This window comes from Ranitomeya variabilis, chromosome 2 (assembly GCF_051348905.1).
Source record: "Ranitomeya variabilis isolate aRanVar5 chromosome 2, aRanVar5.hap1, whole genome shotgun sequence".
Taxonomy (NCBI): Eukaryota; Metazoa; Chordata; class Amphibia; order Anura; family Dendrobatidae; genus Ranitomeya; species Ranitomeya variabilis.
This window is the reverse complement of record NC_135233.1, coordinates 795098761-795117125: the sequence shown is the minus strand read 5'-3', so window position 1 is coordinate 795117125 and position 18365 is coordinate 795098761. Positions and strand designations below refer to the sequence as shown.

Sequence of the window (18365 nt, the reverse complement as noted above, 5' to 3'; positions counted from 1 at the left end):
TAGGCAAGTGAAAACATTAATGTTATGATCTCTGGTGGTCTAGTGTTAAATGATATTAATTACCTATTTCCGGTTGGTCTAGGACAGTGAAATGGTTGCATAATTCCTGATCAGCTAGGTCACAGAAGTTTATGGAGACACCTGTATTTTTCTAGTGTGGTAGACGTTTTGTAATGGGTTCAGAGTTAAATACCTCTGTCAAGTGTATCACTCACCTCTCAAGGCTCTCGCTATGTATTTTAGTAATTAGTTAACCAGCCTTTTTTATACTACACCGATCAAGGAGATCATGCAGGATAAGCCAGGCTAAAAGGGTGAGCGTGGTGCAGCCATGCAACAGTTCTCTCTAATATAGCACGTTCTGCCCCAATAATGAAGCATGCTGGAGAATGTTTCTATGCATCACTATCATGTTGCTACTGGAAGTCCCATCCTCTAGGCCTTCCTAATATTAACCCTGATGTTCACAGTAGATATGAGCATATCATCAAGTTACAGAATAAAAAAACAACATTTCCATAAAAGTCTACATTGTTTAGGATATCTAATATAAGAATAAAATATTTCCGCTGTATTATTTATAAACTGAAACAAAAACAATATTATTGTTCATAAACATACATAAACTATACATAAAATGCATAGAAATGTGTGTAGATTTATTAAAATTGCAGTGTATATAAATATTTCACTTACCTGAACCATAAAACCTGGATCTCCTTAAACCCTGGAAGATTTTCAAATACCTTTTGCATCTATTGAAAAAGAAACAAATCTGTTTGTTTAATAAAGTAGTATCAGGAGTATAGCATCAAGACTAGAGAAAAGGTCCGGTTCGCACATCAGTGATTTATATATTTTATTAATGTACCATTTTTCTTCCATTATATCAAAGCACAGTAGTTTATCAGATTTTGCTGTTGCTCAAGAATCTTGATGTGCTGTCCATCCCAGTCATTAAAACTAAGTAATACAGAGCACCAGAGAATCAATAAAATGTGATACAGGGCAGGAAAAAGCATCATGACAACACGTTATAGAGACAGTTCTGCCAAAGAAAATGTGCTAGTATGTTTATTGTATTCATTGATTTCTACACTTGTAAATAAATAATTATTTATTTTTCATTGTGCACAGCCAAGTAAATATGCTTTTATTGGTAAAGTATGGCAGATAATTTGGTTAATTTCTATATCCATATAGGTGGTCAAGTTGTGTTTTTTTTTTTGCTGCTTTTTCCCCCCAAAAAGTGGACAAAAAGGACCGCAGCTTCAATGCAACCTTAAACAGTTAACTAGACATTAATTCAAGGTCATACAAATGTTCTGCATCAATGCACTTTATTGCCATCCAATCTTTGCTATCTATATGTAAAACATGAGAAAAGTAATGAGTTACATTGGACATTAAGCAGTTCATTAAACAGTTTGTGCAATAGTTATTTATTATTATTAAACAGCCTTAGGCTCAGTCACGAGCCATGGCGACTTGATGTATGAATGATCTGTAGGAATATCGAGCTTGTGCAAGCCTAGATAGGTACACCAGAGTATTCTCTGCTGTTGTATTGATTGTATCAAGCCATTGGGTTGCTGGTCTTCTTCTTTGCCTTGTTCCTTTTATTCTTCTGACCATGATGCTCTTCTCCAGTGATTGCTCTCTTCATATGATATGTCCAAAGTAGGAAAGTCATAGCTTGGTAAACCTTGTTTCAAATGACATGTCTGGCTTGATCTGTTCCAAGATTGATTTGTTCATTCTTCTTGCCTTTCATGGTATTGATAACATCCTGCTCCAGCACCACATCTCAAAGGCATCCATTCTTCTTCTGTCGTGTTTCTTTATCGTCCTGGTTTCACATCCGTCTATTACTACAGAAAAGTCCTGACTATGTACCAGCAGTGTCTTCATCTCCAGTGAAATGTTCCTTGATTTGAAGACCTTGTTCAGTATCTTCATTGTTAATTTGCCCATAGCTATTCTCCTATTGACTTTCAGTGTCATTGCTGCATGTTGATTGAACATTGATCCGAGAAGGTTGAAGTAGTTTACAACTTACAGTTCGTCACTCTCCATCTCAAATGAGTCCTGGTCGTACCTGGTCATTATCTTTGTCTTATTTGTATTGAGTTGCAGTTACATGTTTGAACTTTCGATCTTGACACTCCATAACTGATGTACAACCTTTTGCAAGTCTTCAAAAAATGTGCCCAACCCAAAGATGCATAAAATGTCATGACTTGTGTTATGTTGATGCCAGCACTGCCAATTTTTTGAAAAGTTGTTAGAGCTTAGCGGAAAAGATTTAGCCTAGTGTTACACAACAAAATTTGTTATAATTTTAGCCACATCATTGGTGCAAAAGATATCACATACAGTGGGGGAAATAAGTATTTGATCCCTTGCTAATTTTGTGAGTTTTCCCACTGACAAAGACATCAACAGTCTACAATTTTAAGGGTAGGTTAATTTTAACATTGAGGGATAGATAGAATATCAAAAATAAAATCCAGAAAATCACATTGTATAAATTATATAAATATATTAGCATTTTGCAGTGAGAAATAAGTATTTGTTCCATCTAGCAAACAAGACTTAATACTTGGTGGCAAAACCCTTGTTGGCAAGCACAGCAGTCAGATTTTTTTTGTAGTTGATGATGAGGTTTGCGCACATGTTAGGTAGAGTTTTGGTCCACTCCTCTTTGCAGATCATCTTTAAATGAAATCTTAAAAAATTAAGATTTTGAGGCTGTCTGTTGGCAACTCGGAGCTTCAACTCCCTCCATAAGTTTTCTAGTGGATTAAGGTCTGGAGACTGGCTGGCCACTCCATGACCTTAATGTGCTTCTTTTTGAGCCACTCCTTTGTTGCCTTGGCTGTATGTTTTGGGTCATTGTCTTGCTGGAAGATCTAGCCACGACCCATTTTTAATGTCCTGGCGGTGTTATAAACTTAGTGCTAAGTGCAGTGGAGATCAGTATCATGGGTCAGAAAAGAGGCCGAGAGACAACAGGTTAAGAGTTAAAGAATATTTATGATGGTATGCAGGTAAACAGCTATGACACAGCAGGTTAGTAGCAGACAGAGCTGGATAAGCAGTAAGCACATGTACAGACCGTGGAAGTCCAGGTATGTCAGGTCCAGAGACCTGGAGACCAGGCCAGGCCTCCTAGCAGGGAACAGTCCAGCAGCAGAGACGAGTGCAGAGCAGATCCAGGGAAACAAGTCTTATGATGAAGAGACGTTGATCCGGAGACAGGTGGGGTATCCCAAGGTAACGAAGAAACCAGCAAGGTAGCAGTTCTTCCAGCTTGATCACAAGTCCAGGAACAAGATACTCAAGCAATGAGTAATATACAGAGCTCCCTTATATACACCACACCACAGACAGGAACAGGGAAAGTCTGACAGGAAACAAGATGGCCCCCGTGAGGCCAGTGACTCCATCTTAGGTAAGGGCAAAAGTAACCGAACTGAGGGCAACAGCAGACAGGAAGAGATGTACAGTCCAAATCCTTACAGGCGGAGGGAAGGAGGTTGTCACTCAGGATTTTACGGTACATGGCTCCATCCATTTTCCCATTGATGCGGTGAAGTAGTCCTGTGCCCTTAGCAGAGAAACACCCTCAAAACATAATGTTTCTACCTCCATGCTTAACAGGGGGACGGAGTTCTTTGGGTCATAGGCAGCATTTCTCTTCCCCCAAACACGGCGAGATGAGTTAATGCCAAAGACCTCAATTTTTGTCTCATCTTACCACAGCACCTACTCCCAATCATGCACAGACTCATCCAGGTATTTATTGGCAAACTTCAGATGGGATTGCACATGTGCCTTCTTGAGCAGGGGGACCTTGTGGGCACTGCAGGATTTTAAACCTTTTCGGCGTGATGTGTAACCAATGGTTTTCTTGGTGACTGTGGTCCCATCTGCTTTGAGATCATTAACAAGTTCCCCCTGTATAGTTTTAGGCTGATTTCTCATCTTCCTCATGATCAAAGATACCCCACATGAGGGTTGCAGAGGTTAGAGTCTGACTGATTAACTGAGTCTGTGGACAGAAGTCTTTTGTAAAGGTGACTATGTAAGACAGCTGGCTTTATCCCCTTTCTGCCATCGGTTGGAATAGTACGTCTAGTAACAGAACCCCCACTTTGATGTGGGCTGTGGCGGTGAGCCTGCATCAAAGCTGGGACATGTCAGCTGTTTTGAACAGCTGACATGTGCCAGCAGTAGGTGCGGGCAGAATTGTGATCTGCCCGAGCCTTTTAACTAGTTAAATGCTGCTGTCAAACTCTGACAGCAGCATTCAACAAGCGCTTCCAGCCATCCGGCCAGAAATGCACGCACCGCTGACCCCCGTCACGTGATCGGGGACAGCGGTGCATCAACATGACAACCTGGAGACCTCTATAGTTGTTGATGCCAGATTGCTGTGAGTGCCACCCTGTGGTAAGCGCTAAATGCAATGCTGTTATTCAGCTACATAGGGGCGATCTGAGCATCGCCCCTATGTAACAGAGCTGATCAGGCTATGCCAGCTTCTAGCCTTGTCAGTGGGCAAATTTACAAAATCAGCAAGGGATCAAATACTTATTTCCTCGACTGTATGTCCTCTAGTCAAAGATTGAGGTATATTTGTTTCTGGCACATTTCAGCTAAAAGAAGCATGAAATTCATTAGGAGATGATTGCCTCTTAATGAATTTGGTACATTTAATTCCAGCAGACACTACATACCAAACACCTAACTTGATGAATCAGACCTTAGGCTGGTTTCAGACTTGCGTTCCTGTGCGCTACGGATGGCAGCGTACTTCCTCTTTGCTTCCTCCATGAAGCTCCGCCCAGGCTCCGCCTACAGCTGGCTGCGTCTAGCGTTTCCATGCTTACCTATCTTTAACATTGGGTAGGTATGCAGGAACATGCGTTGTATGCGGATGTGTCCGCATGCGGCGATCTGAGCTGTGCGGCGCCCACACAGAAATGCAAAATTGAACACCTTGTAATGAATTGGGCTCATTTTATCAGTAATGTGCGTCTCCATGTGCCTCATTAGAAATGTTACTCCAGTTGGGAACTGGTGTAAACTTTCTGCTGGCGTGAGAAATGCCACCAGTATTGATATTATGGGTGGGCATAGCAGTGCTCCTCCACAGCCCTGCAAATGTTATTTGAGTTCCCTGAAAATTGCATGTAAGTGTGAAAAGTCTCAAAATTTTTGTGCAACTTAGTGTAGTGCAAAGATTTTGCGACTTTCAAAGTGTTAGCTTTCTGGTGTAGTCATTTTGATGAAACGGTTTAGTACCAAGAAAAGCATAATCAATATTTCCCTCTGCTAAACTGTCTCACTATTTTTGGCAAGCAGAACAGTACTAAGAAGCTACAAGTGTTTTTATCTTAGCTGAATATGAGAGGTAACCTAACCATCATATAAGGAAAAACGTGTATGATGCTTTCTTGAATTATTGCCAGAGTATCCCATATCAATGTCAGACAAGGTGCTCCAATAACATTGTAAAAACAGGGAAGGACCTATTAGTATAGCTTGTTTTAATGACTGTAAACATTAAAACTTTTTGCACTCTGATGGCAATATAGAAGTTGCATCAACACCTTGTACTCTTTGTCATTCTACTCCAGCTACTCTTGAACAACTTTGAACAATTGTGATGAAAGGGGCCACTGATATTTGGGTATACAATTGCCATGAAAGCGGTAACTTTGCAACAATAATTATGTTGATAGCATTCTTCTAAGTCACATCAACATAAATGTCAAGTCCATGATTTCCTTTAAAAACATTGATTAGATAATCTCAGGTTGCCTTCTTCCCACATTGCACCTTGGTGCTTTCTCTACTCTAAGCAATGCCTATACATTCAGCCATACACATGATGTTAATAAAAATGTACAGTAACGTATCAGATCAGGCTCCTCTCTTGTACTGCTAAATGGGCCAGTTCTGATTATTAAATTCCCATTGTGGCCAGCCGTGGTCAGGGTCAGAAATGTATCTCATAGTCTTCTGTGGGCACAGACTGAATAGGTTAAACTTTGCATCCTGTTCACATCAATGAGCCCTTAGAGCTCATGATCCTGATGCAGGTTCAGCACTTGTTTTTTTGGACCATTTTTGATAGTAATAACCAAAGTATATCTGGAATATCGCTTTGGGAACGCATTGACACATTCTTCTGGCTATAACAATTTTGCCTTTGTCACAGTTGCACAGATCAACACAAATGAACTCCCATTGACAGCTGACATTGTAGGAACATAATGTTGACTGCTTCATCTGTAAATGATTTTAGTTTTATTTTATCATCAATGCAAAGGTGCTGTCATATTTGCCAATATAAATGCTAATATAAGGTCATTACTGGAGATAACGGAATCTATTGAACTTTGAATTCATCAGGTTTGAACATTTTTTCTCCAAAATTTGATTTTCACCAAATTGATTTGCTGCAAATCATAAAACTGCTAAGCCTCCAGTTGACTTGACAATTACATGAAACATTCTGCTGTCTCCTAGAACAGTTTCCATATATTTATAAGTTCTATTACACAAACACTGCCTTAGTAATGTCAATGTGACCTCATCGTAGAAACGGATACTAACCTGGAACTAACAGCCCATTTAAGAGTCCAGCACACTGACAGGCATTTCATGATTTTTTTTAAATTAAATAATAACCCCAAAATAATCCTGCTTAGATATTTGTGATAAAGCAGATCGCTCAGTGCAAAACATTGACTCAGGCTAATAGTGTTGCTGTCAGAGGTAACATAATCTGGCTGTGATTAACCCCTTCACCACCAAGGGTGGTTTGCACGCTAATGACCGGGCTAATTTTTACAATTCTGACCACTGTCCCTTTATGAGGTTATAACTCTGGAACGCCTCAATGGATCCCGGTGATTCTGACATTGTTTTCTCATGACATATTGTTCTGGTAAAATTTCGTTGATATTACTTGTGTTTAGTGTTGAGCATTCCGATACCGCAAGTATCGGGTATCGGCCGATACTTGCGGTATCGGAATTCCGATACCGAGTTCCGATAATTTTGTGATATCGGAATCGGAAGTTCCCAGTGTATGGTTCCCAGGGTCTGGAGGAGAGGAGACTCTCCTTCAGGCCCTGGGATCCATATTCATGTAAAAAATAAAGAATTAAAATAAAAAATATGGATATACTCACCCCTCCGTAGGCCCCTGGACCTTACCGATGTAACCGGCAGCCTTCGTTCCTAAGAATGAGGAGTTTAGGACCTGCGATGACGTCGCGGCTTGTGATTGGTCGCGTGAGCGGTCACATGAGTGGTCACGCGACCAATCACAAGACGCCACGTCATCAAAGGTCCTAAACTCCTCATTCTTAGGAACGGAGGCTGACGGTTACATCGGTAAGGTCCAGGGGCCGCCGGACGGGTGAGTATATCCATATTTTTTAGCTTCCGATACTTGTGTCCCATTGACTTGTATTGGTATCGGGTATCGGTATCGGCGATATCCGATATTTTTTTGGTATCGGCCGATACTATCCGATACCGATACTTTCAAGTATCGGAAGGTATCGCTCAACACTACTTGTGTTTATTTGTGAAAAAGATGGAAATTTGGCAAAAATTTTGAAAATGTTGCAATTTTACAACTTTGAATTTTCATGCCCTTAAATCACAGAGATATGTTACACAAAATATTTAATGAGTAACATTTCCCACATGTCTGCTTCACATCAGTGCAATTTTGGAAGCAAATTTTTTTTGTTAGGGAGTTATGAGGGTTAAAAGTTGACCAGCGATTTCTCATTTTTACAACACCATTTTTTTTTAGGGACATCATCACATTTGAAGTCACTTCGAGGGGTCTATATGATAGAAAATAGCAAAAAGTGACAACATTCCAAAAACTGCACCCCTCAAGGTGCTCAAAACCACATTTAGGAAGTTTATTAACCCTTTAGGTGCTTCACAGGAATTTTTGGAATGTTTAAAAAAAATGAACATTTAACTTTTTTTCACAAAAAACTAATTCAGATCCAATTTGTTTTGTTTTACCAAGGGTAATAGGAGAAATTGGACACCAAAAATTGTTGTACAATTTGTCTTGAGTACGCCGATAGCCTATATGTGGGGGTAAACCACTGTTTGGGCATATGGCAGAGCTCGGAAGAGAAGGAGGGCCATTTGACTTTTCAATGCAAGGAAGCCATGTCGCGTTTGGAGAGCCCCTGATGTGCCTAAACAGTGAAAACTCTCCACAAGTGACACCATTTTGGAAAGTAGACCCCCTAGGGAACTTATCTAGATGGGTGGTGAGCACTTTGAACTCCCAAGTGCTTCATAGAAGTTTATAAGGTAGAGCCATAAAAATAAAAAATCATATTTTTTTCACAAAAATGATTTTTTCACCCCCAATTTTTTATTTTCCCAAGAGTAACAGGAGAAGGTGGACCCCAAAAGTTGTTCTGCAATTTGTTCTGAGTATGCTGGTACCACATATGTGGGGGTAAACCACTGTTTGGGTGCATGGCAGAGCTCGGAAGGGAAGGAGCACCATTTGACTTTTTCAGCGCAGAATTGGCTGGAATTGAGATCAGACACCATGTTGCATTTGGAGAGCCCCTGATGTGCTTAAACAGTGAAAACCCCCCACAAGTGACCCCATTTTCTAAACTAGACCACCTAGGGAACTTATCTAGATGTATGGTGAGCACTTTGAGCCCCCAAATGCTTCACAGAAGTTTATAATTTAGAGCCGTAAAAATAAAAAATCATTCTTTTCACAAAAATGATCTTTTCACTCCCAATTTTTTATATTCCCAAGGGTAACAGGAGAAAGTGGACCCAAAAGTTGTTTTGCAATTTGTTCTGAGTATGCTGGTACCATATATGTGGGGGTAGACCACTGTTTAGGTGCATGACAGTGCTCGGAAGGGAAGGAGCACCATTTGACTTTTTCAACACAGAATTGGCTGGAATTGAGATCAGACGTCATGTTGCGTTTTGAGAGCCCCTGATGTACCTAAACAGTGGAAACCCCCCACAAGTGACCCCATTTTCTAAACTAAACCACCTAAGGAACTTATCTAGATGTATGGTGAGCACTTTGAGCCCCCAAATGCTTCACAGAAGGTTATAATGTAGAGCCGTAAAAATAAAAAATCACATTCTTTTCCCAAAAATGATCTTTTCACTCCCAATTTTTTATATTCCCAAGGGTAACAGGAGAAGGTGGACCCCAAAAGTTGTTCTTCAATTTGTTCTGAGTATGCTGGTACCACATATGTGGGGGTAAACCACTGTTTTGGTGCATGACAGAGCTCGGAAGGGAAGGAGCACCATTTGACTTTTTCAACGCAGAATTGGCTGGAATTGAGATCAGACACCATGTTGCATTTGGAGAGCCCCTGATGTGCTTAAACAGTGAAAACCCTCCACAAGTGACCCCATTTTCTAAACTAGACCACCTAGGGAACTTATCTAGATGTATGGTGAGCACTTTGAGCCCCCAAATGCTTCACAGAAGTTTATAATGTAGAGCCGTAAAAATAAAAAATCATTCTTTTTACAAAAATGATCTTTTCACTCCCAATTTTTTATATTCCCAAGGGTAACAGGAGAAAGTGGACCCCAAAAGTTGTTCTGCAATTTGTTCTGAGTATGCTGGTACCACATATGTGGGGGTAGACCACGGTTTGGGTGCATGGCAGTGCTCGGAAGGGAAGGAGCACCATTTGACTTTTTCAACGCAGAATTGGCTGGAATTGAGATCAAATGCCATGTTGCATTTGGAGAGCCCCTGATGTGCCTAAACAGTGGAAACCCCCCACAAGTGACCCCATTTTCTAAACTAGACCACCTATGGAACTTAACTAGATGTATGGTGAGCACTTTGAGCCCCCAAATGCTTCACAGAAGTTTATAATGTAGAGCCGTAAAAATAAAAAATCACATTCTTTTCACAAAAATGATCTTTTCACTCCCAATTTTTTATATTCCCAAGGGTAACAGGAGAAGATGGACCCCAAAAGTTGTTCTTCAATTTGTTCTGAGTATGCTGGTACCACATATGTGGGGGTAAACCACTGTTTGGGTGCATGACAGAGCTCGGAAGGGAAGGAGCACCATTTGACTTTTTCAGCGCAGAATTGGCTGGAATTGAGATCAGACACCATGTTGCATTTGGAGAGCCCCTGATGTGCTTAAACAGTGAAAACCCCCCACAAGTGACCCCATTTTCTAAACTAGACCACCTAGGGAACTTATCTAGATGTATGGTGAGCACTTTGAGCCCCCAAATGCTTCACAGAAGTTTATAATTTAGAGCCATAAAAATAAAAAATCATTCTTTTCACAAAAATGATCTTTTCACTCCCAATTTTTTATATTCCCAAGGGTAACAGGAGAAAGTGGACCCCAAAAGTTGTTCTGCAATTTGTTCTGAGTATGCTGGTACCATATATGTGGGGGTAGACCACTGTTTAGGTGCATGACAGTGCTCGGAAGGGAAGGAGCACCATTTGACTTTTTCAACGCAGAATTGGCTGGAATTGAGATCAAATGCCATGTTGCATTTGTAGAGCCCCTGATGTGCCTAAACAGTGGAAACCCCCCACAAGTGACCCCATTTTCTAAACTAGACCACCTATGGAACTTAACTAGATGTATGGTGAGCACTTTGAGCCCCCAAATGCTTCACAGAAGTTTATAATGTAAAGCCGTAAAAAAAAAATCACATTCTTTTCCCAAAAATGATCTTTTCACTCCCAATTTTTTATATTCCCAAGAGTAACAAGAGAAGGTGGACCCCAAAAGTTGTTCTGCAATTTGTTCTGAGTATGCTGGTACCACATATGTGGGGGTAAACCACTGTTTGGGTGCATGGCAGAGCTCGGAAGGGAAGGAGCGCCGTTTTGGAATGCAGACTTTGATAGAATGGTCTGCGGGCATCACATTGCATTTGCAGAGCCACTGATGTACCTAAACAGTAGAAACCCCCACAAGTGACCCTATATTGGAAACTAGACCCCAAAGGAACTTATCTAGATGTGTTGTGAGAACTTTGAACTCCCAAGTGTTTCACTAAAGTTTATAAAGCAGAGCCACGAAAATAAAAAAAATCTTTTTTTCCCACAAAAAAAGATTTTTAGCTTCCAAATTTTCCAAAGTGCAACAGAAATTGGACCGCAAAAGGGAAGTAGTGACATTTTGGAATGCAGACTTTGATAGAATGGTGTGTGGGCATCATGTTGCGTTTACAGAGCCCCTGATGTGCCTAAACAGTGGAAACCCCCCAATTCTAACTCCAACCCTAACCCCAACACACCCCTAACCCTAATCCCAACCCTAACCACACCCCTAACCCCAACACACCCCTAACCCCAACACACCCTAACCCTAACCATAACCCTAACCACACCCCTAACCCAAACACACCTGTAACCCTAATCCCAACCCGAACACACCCCTAACCCTAATCACAACTTAACCATAACCCTAATCACACCCCTAACCCTGTCACACCCCTAATCCAGCCATAAATGTAATCCAAACCCTAACCTCAACTCTAGCCCCAACCCTAACTTTAGCCCTAACCATAACTTTGGCCCCAACTCTAACCCTAACTTTAGCCACAACCCTAACCCTACCTCTAATGGGAAAATGGAAATAAATAAATGTTTTAATTTTATTATTTTTCCCTAACTAAGGCGGTGATAAAGGGGGTTTAATTTACTATTTATAGTGGGTTTTTATAGTGGGTTTTTATGTTTGGTAGCTGTCACATGCTAAAAGACGCTTTTTATTTCAAAAAATAGTTTTTGCGTCATCACCTTTTGAAAGTTATAATTTTTCCATTCCATATTTTGCTCCACAGAGTCATTTCAGGTCTTGTTTTTTGCAGGATGTTTTTATTGGTACCGTTTTCGGGCACATGACATTTTTGTTTGCTTTTTATTCCGATTTTTGTTAGGAGGAATGAACAAAAACCATCAATTCATGAATTTCTTTTGGGGGGGCGTTTATACCGTTCCGCGTTTGGTAATATTGATAAAGCAGTTTTATTCTTCGGGTTAGTACGATTACAGTGATACCTCATTTATATTTTTTTTTTGTGTTTTGGTGCTTTTCTACAATAAAAACTATTTTATATAAAATATAATTATTTTTGCATCGCTTTATTCTGAGTGCTATAACTTTTTATTTTTGCTAATGATGCTGTATGGCAGCTTGTTTTTTGTGGGACAAGATTACGTTTTCAGCAGTACCATGTTTATTTATTTCTGTCTTTTTGATCGCGTGTTATTCCACTTTTTGTTTCGGCGGTATGATGATAAAGCATTGTTTTTTTATTCGTTTTTTATTTATTTTTTTATGGTGTTCACTGAAGGGGTTAACTAGTGGGACAGTTTTATAGGTCGGGTCACTATGGATGCGGCGATACTAAGTATATGTACTTTTATTGTTCTTTTTATTTACATAAAACAATGTATTTATTGGAGCAATATTTTTTTTTCTTCCTTATTTAGGAATTTTTTAAAATATTTTTACACAGTGGTTTTTTTTTTTTTTTTTACTTTTTTACTTTGTCCCAGGGTGGGACATTACTATATATTATGAGATCGCTGATCTGGCACTTTGCATAGCACTGTGTCTGATCAGCGAACTGACAGGCAGTGCAGGAGGCTTGCCAGCACCTGCTATCAACAAGCCACCTCCCTGCAGGACCCAGAAGGACCCCTGTGGCCATCTTGCATCCGGGGCCTGCAGGGAGGAGGAGGACGGAACAACCCGATCACATTGCGTTGTTCCGAGGGTCTCAGGGAAGCACGCAGGGAGCACCTGCGCGATGCTTCCCTATACCACCAAAACGCTACGATCATGTTTGATTGCGGTGTTCCGGGGGTTAATGTGCCAGGAGCAGTCCGTGACCACTCCTGGCACATAGTGCCGGATGTCAGCTGTGATAATTAGGGTTGAGCGAAACGGATCGGTCATTTTCAAAAGTCGCTGACTTTTGGCAAAGTCGAGTTTCAAGAAACCCGATCCGATCCCAGCGTGGGATCGGCCATGCGGTACATGATCTTCGCGCCAAAGTCGCGTTTCCTATAATGCTTAAAGAGCCATTTCTCAGCCAATGAAGGTGCACGCAGAGTGTGGGCAGCGTGATGACATAGGCCCTGGTCCCCACCATCTTAGAGAAGGGCATGGCAGTCATTGGCTTGCTTTCTGCAGCGTCAAAGGGGCTTTCCCGCTGACCGCCATCTTACTGCTGCTGATCTGAGCGTAGGGAGAGGATGCTGCCGCTTCGTCAGAAGCAGAGATAGCGTTAGGCAGGGTAAATTGACCCCAAAACCGCTTGTGCTGTAGCGATTTCCACTGTCCAACACCACCTTTTCTTTGCAGGGACAGTGTAGGCTAGATTTCTCTTCATCAGCTCTGCAGGTTATAAGGCTCCCTGATAGCTGCGTTGCTGTGTGTACGCCGCTGTGCAAACCAACTGCTTTTTTCAAAGCACAAATCCTGTTGCTCCTTCCTTTCTGCACAGCAATCTTGTTTGTTTGTCCACACTTTTGACTTTTGTGTGCAGCAGTCCTTTTTATTGCTGCCTGCCACACTTTTCTGAGATTACTGTAGGGAGATAGTAATTGTAGTACAGTCCCTTTTTTTTTTTTTGGTATATCTCTTCAAGCCACTTTCTGCCACAGAAAATATACTGTAATACAGTGGCCCAGATTTATTCACTAGTCTCCCTGAAAAAAAAAGGGGCAGATTAAAATTGGCAAATCTGCATTAGTGCCAGTCCTGTGTGTGGCATCTGTCTTTGTTTTTCTGTCACAGAAAACCTACTGTATAACTGTGGGCCTGATTTTTTCCTCATTCTCCCATAAAAAAAAAAAATTAGGAGATTAAGATTGGCAAATCTGCATTAGTGCCAGTCCTGTGTGTGGCATCTGTCTTTGTTTTTCTGCCACAGAAAACCTACTGTATAACTGTGGGCCTGATTTTTTCCTCATTCTCCCCTAAAAAAAAAAAATTGGGAGATTAAGATTGGCAAATCTGCATTAGTGCCAGTCCTGTGTGTGGCATCTGTCTTTCTTTTTCTGCCACAGAAAACCTACTGTATAACTGTGGGCCTGATTTTTTCCTCATTCTCCCATAAAAAAAAACAAGTGGGAGATTAAGATTGGCAAATCTGCATTAGTGCCAGTCCTGTGTGTGGCATCTGTCTTTCATTTTTTGCCACAGAAAACCTACTGTATAACTGTGTGCCTGATTTCTTCCTCATTCTCCCATAAAAAAAAAATTGGGAGATTAAGATTGGGAAATCTGCATTAGTGCCAGTCCTGTGTGTGGCATCTGTCTTTCTTTTTCTGCCACAGAAAACCTACTGTATAACTGTGGGCCTGATTTTTTCCTAATTCTACCATAATAAAAATTGGGAGATTAAGATTGGGAAATCTGCATTAGTGCCAGTCCTGTGTGTGGCATCTGTCTTTGTTTTTCTGCCTCAGAAAACCTACTGTATAACAGTGTGCCTGATTTTTTCCTAATTCTCCCCTAAAAAAAAAAAATTGGGAGATTAAGATTGGCAAATCTGCATTAGTGCCAGTCCTGTGTGTGGCATCTGTCTTTCTTTTTCTGCCACAGAAAACCTGCTGTATAACTGTGGGCTAGTGTTGAGCATTCCGATACCGCAAATATCGGGTATCGGCCGATACTTGCGGTATCGGAATTCCGATACCGAGATCCGATACTTTTGTGGTATCGGGAATCGGAATCGGAAGTTTCCAGTGTATGGTTCCCAGGGTCTGAAGGAGAGGAAACTCTCCTTCAGGCCCTGGGATCCATATGAATGTGTAAAATAAAGAATTAAAATAAAAAATATTGATATACTCACCTGTCCGGAGGCCCCTGGACATCACCGCTGGTAACCGGCAGCCTTCTTTGTTTAAAATGAGCGCGTTCAGCACCTTCCATGACGTCACGGCTTCTGATTGGTCGCGTGCCGCTCATGTGACCGCCACGTGACCAATCACAAGCCGCAACATCATCCCTCAGGTCCTAAATTCCCTTCTAGGAATTTAGGACCTGAGGGATGACGTCACGGCTTCTGATTGGTCGCGTGGTGGTCACATGAGCGGCACGCGACCAATCAGAAACCGTGACATCATGGAAGGTGCTGAACGCGCTCATTTTAAGCAAAGAAGGCTGTCGGTTCACAGCGGTAAGGTCCAGGCTGCGTCGGAGAGGTGAGTATATCAATATTTTTTATTTTAATTCTTTATTTTACACATTAATATGGATCCCAGGGCCTGAAGGAGAGTTTCCTCTCCTTCAGACCCTGGGAACCATCAGGGATACCTTCCGATACTTGAGTCCCAATGACTTGTATTGGTATCGGGTATCGGATCAGATCCGATACTTTGCCGGTATCGGCCGATACTTTCCGATACCGATACTTTCAAGTATCGGACGGTATCGCCTAACACTACTGTGGGCCTGATTTTTTCCTAATTCTCCCATAAAAAAAAAAAATTGGGAGATTAAGATTGGCAAATCTGCATTAGTGCCAGTCCTGTGTGTGGCATCTGTCTTTCTTTTTTTGCCACAGAAAAACTACTGTATAACTGTGGGCCTGATTTCTTCCTAATTCTCCCATATAAAAAAACAAGTGGGAGATTAAGATTGGCAAATCTGCATTAGTGCCAGTCCTGTGTGGCATCTATCTTTGTTTTTCTGCCACAGAAAACCTACTGTATAACTGTGGGCCTGATTTTTTCCTAATTCTCCCATAAAAAAATAAAAATGGGAGATTAAGATTGGCAAATCTGCATTAGTGTCAGTCCTGTGTGTGGCATCTGTCTTTCTTTTTCTGCCACAGAAAACCTACTGTATAAATGTGGGCCTGATTTTTTCCTAATTCTCCCATAAAAAAAAAAATTGGGAGATTAAGATTGGGAAATATGCATTAGTGCCAGTCCTGTGTGTGGCATCTGTCTTTCTTTTTCTGCCACAGAAAACCTACTGTATAACTGTGGGCCTGATTTCTTCCTAATTCTCCCATAAAAAAAAACAAGTGGGAGATTAAGATTGGCAAATCTGCATTAGTGCCAGTCCTGTGTGTGGCACCTGTCTTTGTTTTTCTGCCACAGAAAACCTACTGTATATCTTTGGGCCTGATTTTTTCCTCATTCTCCCATAAAAAAAAAACAAGTGGGAGATTAAGATTGGCAAATCTGCATTAGTGCCAGTCCTGTGTGTGGCATCTGTCTTTCTTTTTCTGCCACAGAAAACCTACAGTATAACTGTGGGCCTGATTTTTTCCTCATTCTCCCATAAAAAAAAAACAAGTGGGAGATTAAGATTGGCAAATCTGCATTAGTGCCAGTCCTGTGTGTGGCATCTGTCTTTCTTTTTCTGCCACAGAAAACCTACTGTATAACAGTGTGCCTGATTTCTTCCTAATTCTCCCATAAAAAAAACAAGTGGGAGATTAAGATTGGCAAATCTGCATTAGTGCCAGTCCTGTGTGGCATCTATCTTTGTTTTTCTGCCACAGAAAGCCTACTGTATAACTGTGGGCCTGATTTTTTCCTAATTCTCCCATAAAAAAAATAAAAATGGGAGATTAAGATTGGCAAATCTGCATTAGTGTCAGTCCTGTGTGTGGCATCTGTCTTTCTTTTTCTGCCACAGAAAACCTACTGTATAAATGTGGGCCTGATTTTTTCCTAATTCTCCCATAAAAAAAAAAATTGGGAGATTAAGATTGGCAAATCTGCATTAGTGCCAGTCCTGTGTGTGGCACCTGTCTTTGTTTTTCTGCCACAGAAAACCTACTGTATATCTTTGGGCCTGATTTTTTCCTCATTCTCCCATAAAAAAAAAACAAGTGGGAGATTAAGATTGGCAAATCTGCATTAGTGCCAGTCCTGTGTGTGGCATCTGTCTTTCTTTTTCTGCCACAGAAAACCTACTGTATAACAGTGTGCCTGATTTCTTCCTAATTCTCCCATAAAAAAAACAAGTGGGAGATTAAGATTGGCAAATCTGCATTAGTGCCAGTCCTGTGTGGCATCTATCTTTGTTTTTCTGCCACAGAAAGCCTACTGTATAACTGTGGGCCTGATTTTTTCCTAATTCTCCCATAAAAAAAATAAAAATGGGAGATTAAGATTGGCAAATCTGCATTAGTGTCAGTCCTGTGTGTGGCATCTGTCTTTCTTTTTCTGCCACAGAAAACGTACTGTGTAAATGTGGGCCTGATTTTTTCCTAATTCTCCCATAAAAAAAACAAATTGGGAGATTAAGATTGGGAAATCTGCATTAGTGCCAGTCCTGTGTGTGGCATCTGTCTTTCTTTTTCTGCCACAGAAAACCTACTGTATAACAGTGTGCCTGATTTCTTCCTAATTCTCCCATAAAAAAAAAAAATTGGGAGATTAAGATTGGCAAATCTGCATTAGTGACAGTCCTGTGTGTGGCATCTGTCTTTGTTTTTCTGCCACAGAAAACCTACTGTATATCTTTGGGCCTGATTTTTTCCTCCTTCTCCCATAAAAAAAAACCAAGTGGGAGATTAAGATTGGCAAATCTGCATTAGTGCCAGTCCTGTGTGTGGCATCTGTCTTTCTTTTTCTGCCACAGAAAACCTACAGTATAACTGTGGGCCTGATTTTTTCCTCATTCTCCCATAAAAAAAAACAAGTGGGAGATTAAGATTGGCAAATCTGCATTAGTGCCAGTCCTGTGTGGCATCTATCTTTGTTTTTCTGCCACAGAAAGCCTACTGTATAACTGTGGGCCTGATTTTTTCCTAATTCTCCCATAAAAAAAATAAAAATGGGAGATTAAGATTGGCAAATCTGCATTAGTGTCAGTCCTGTGTGTGGCATCTGTCTTTCTTTTTCTGCCACAGAAAACCTACTGTATAAATGTGGGCCTGATTTTTTCCTAATTCTCCCATAAAAAAAAAAATTTGGAGATTAAGATTGGGAAATATGCATTAGTGCTAGTCCTGTGTGTGGCATCTGTCTTTCTTTTTCTGCCACAGAAAACCTACTGTATAACTGTGGGCCTGATTTCTTCCTAATTCTCCCATAAAAAAAACAAGTGGGAGATTAAGATTGGCAAATCTGCATTAGTGCCAGTCCTGTGTGTGGCACCTGTCTTTGTTTTTCTGCCACAGAAAACCTACTGTATATCTTTGGGCCTGATTTTTTCCTCCTTCTCCCATAAAAAAAAAACAAGTGGGAGATTAAGATTGGCAAATCTGCATTAGTGCCAGTCCTGTGTGTGGCATCTGTCTTTCTTTTTCTGCCACAGAAAACCTACTGTATAACAGTGTGCCT

At 40.9% G+C, this 18365-nt stretch overlaps 1 protein-coding gene across 1 annotated transcript in view; it reads right to left on the bottom strand.

Moving 5' to 3' along the window:
- The window catches only part of IMPG1 (interphotoreceptor matrix proteoglycan 1), a 742521-nt gene that overhangs the window by 448955 nt on the left and 275201 nt on the right, over positions 1 to 18365 (bottom strand). Inside the window, exon 8 of the mRNA XM_077289856.1 lies at positions 697 to 755. Within this exon, the coding sequence (XP_077145971.1) occupies positions 697 to 755 (59 nt within the window). The remainder of the gene's footprint in view (positions 1 to 696; positions 756 to 18365) is intronic.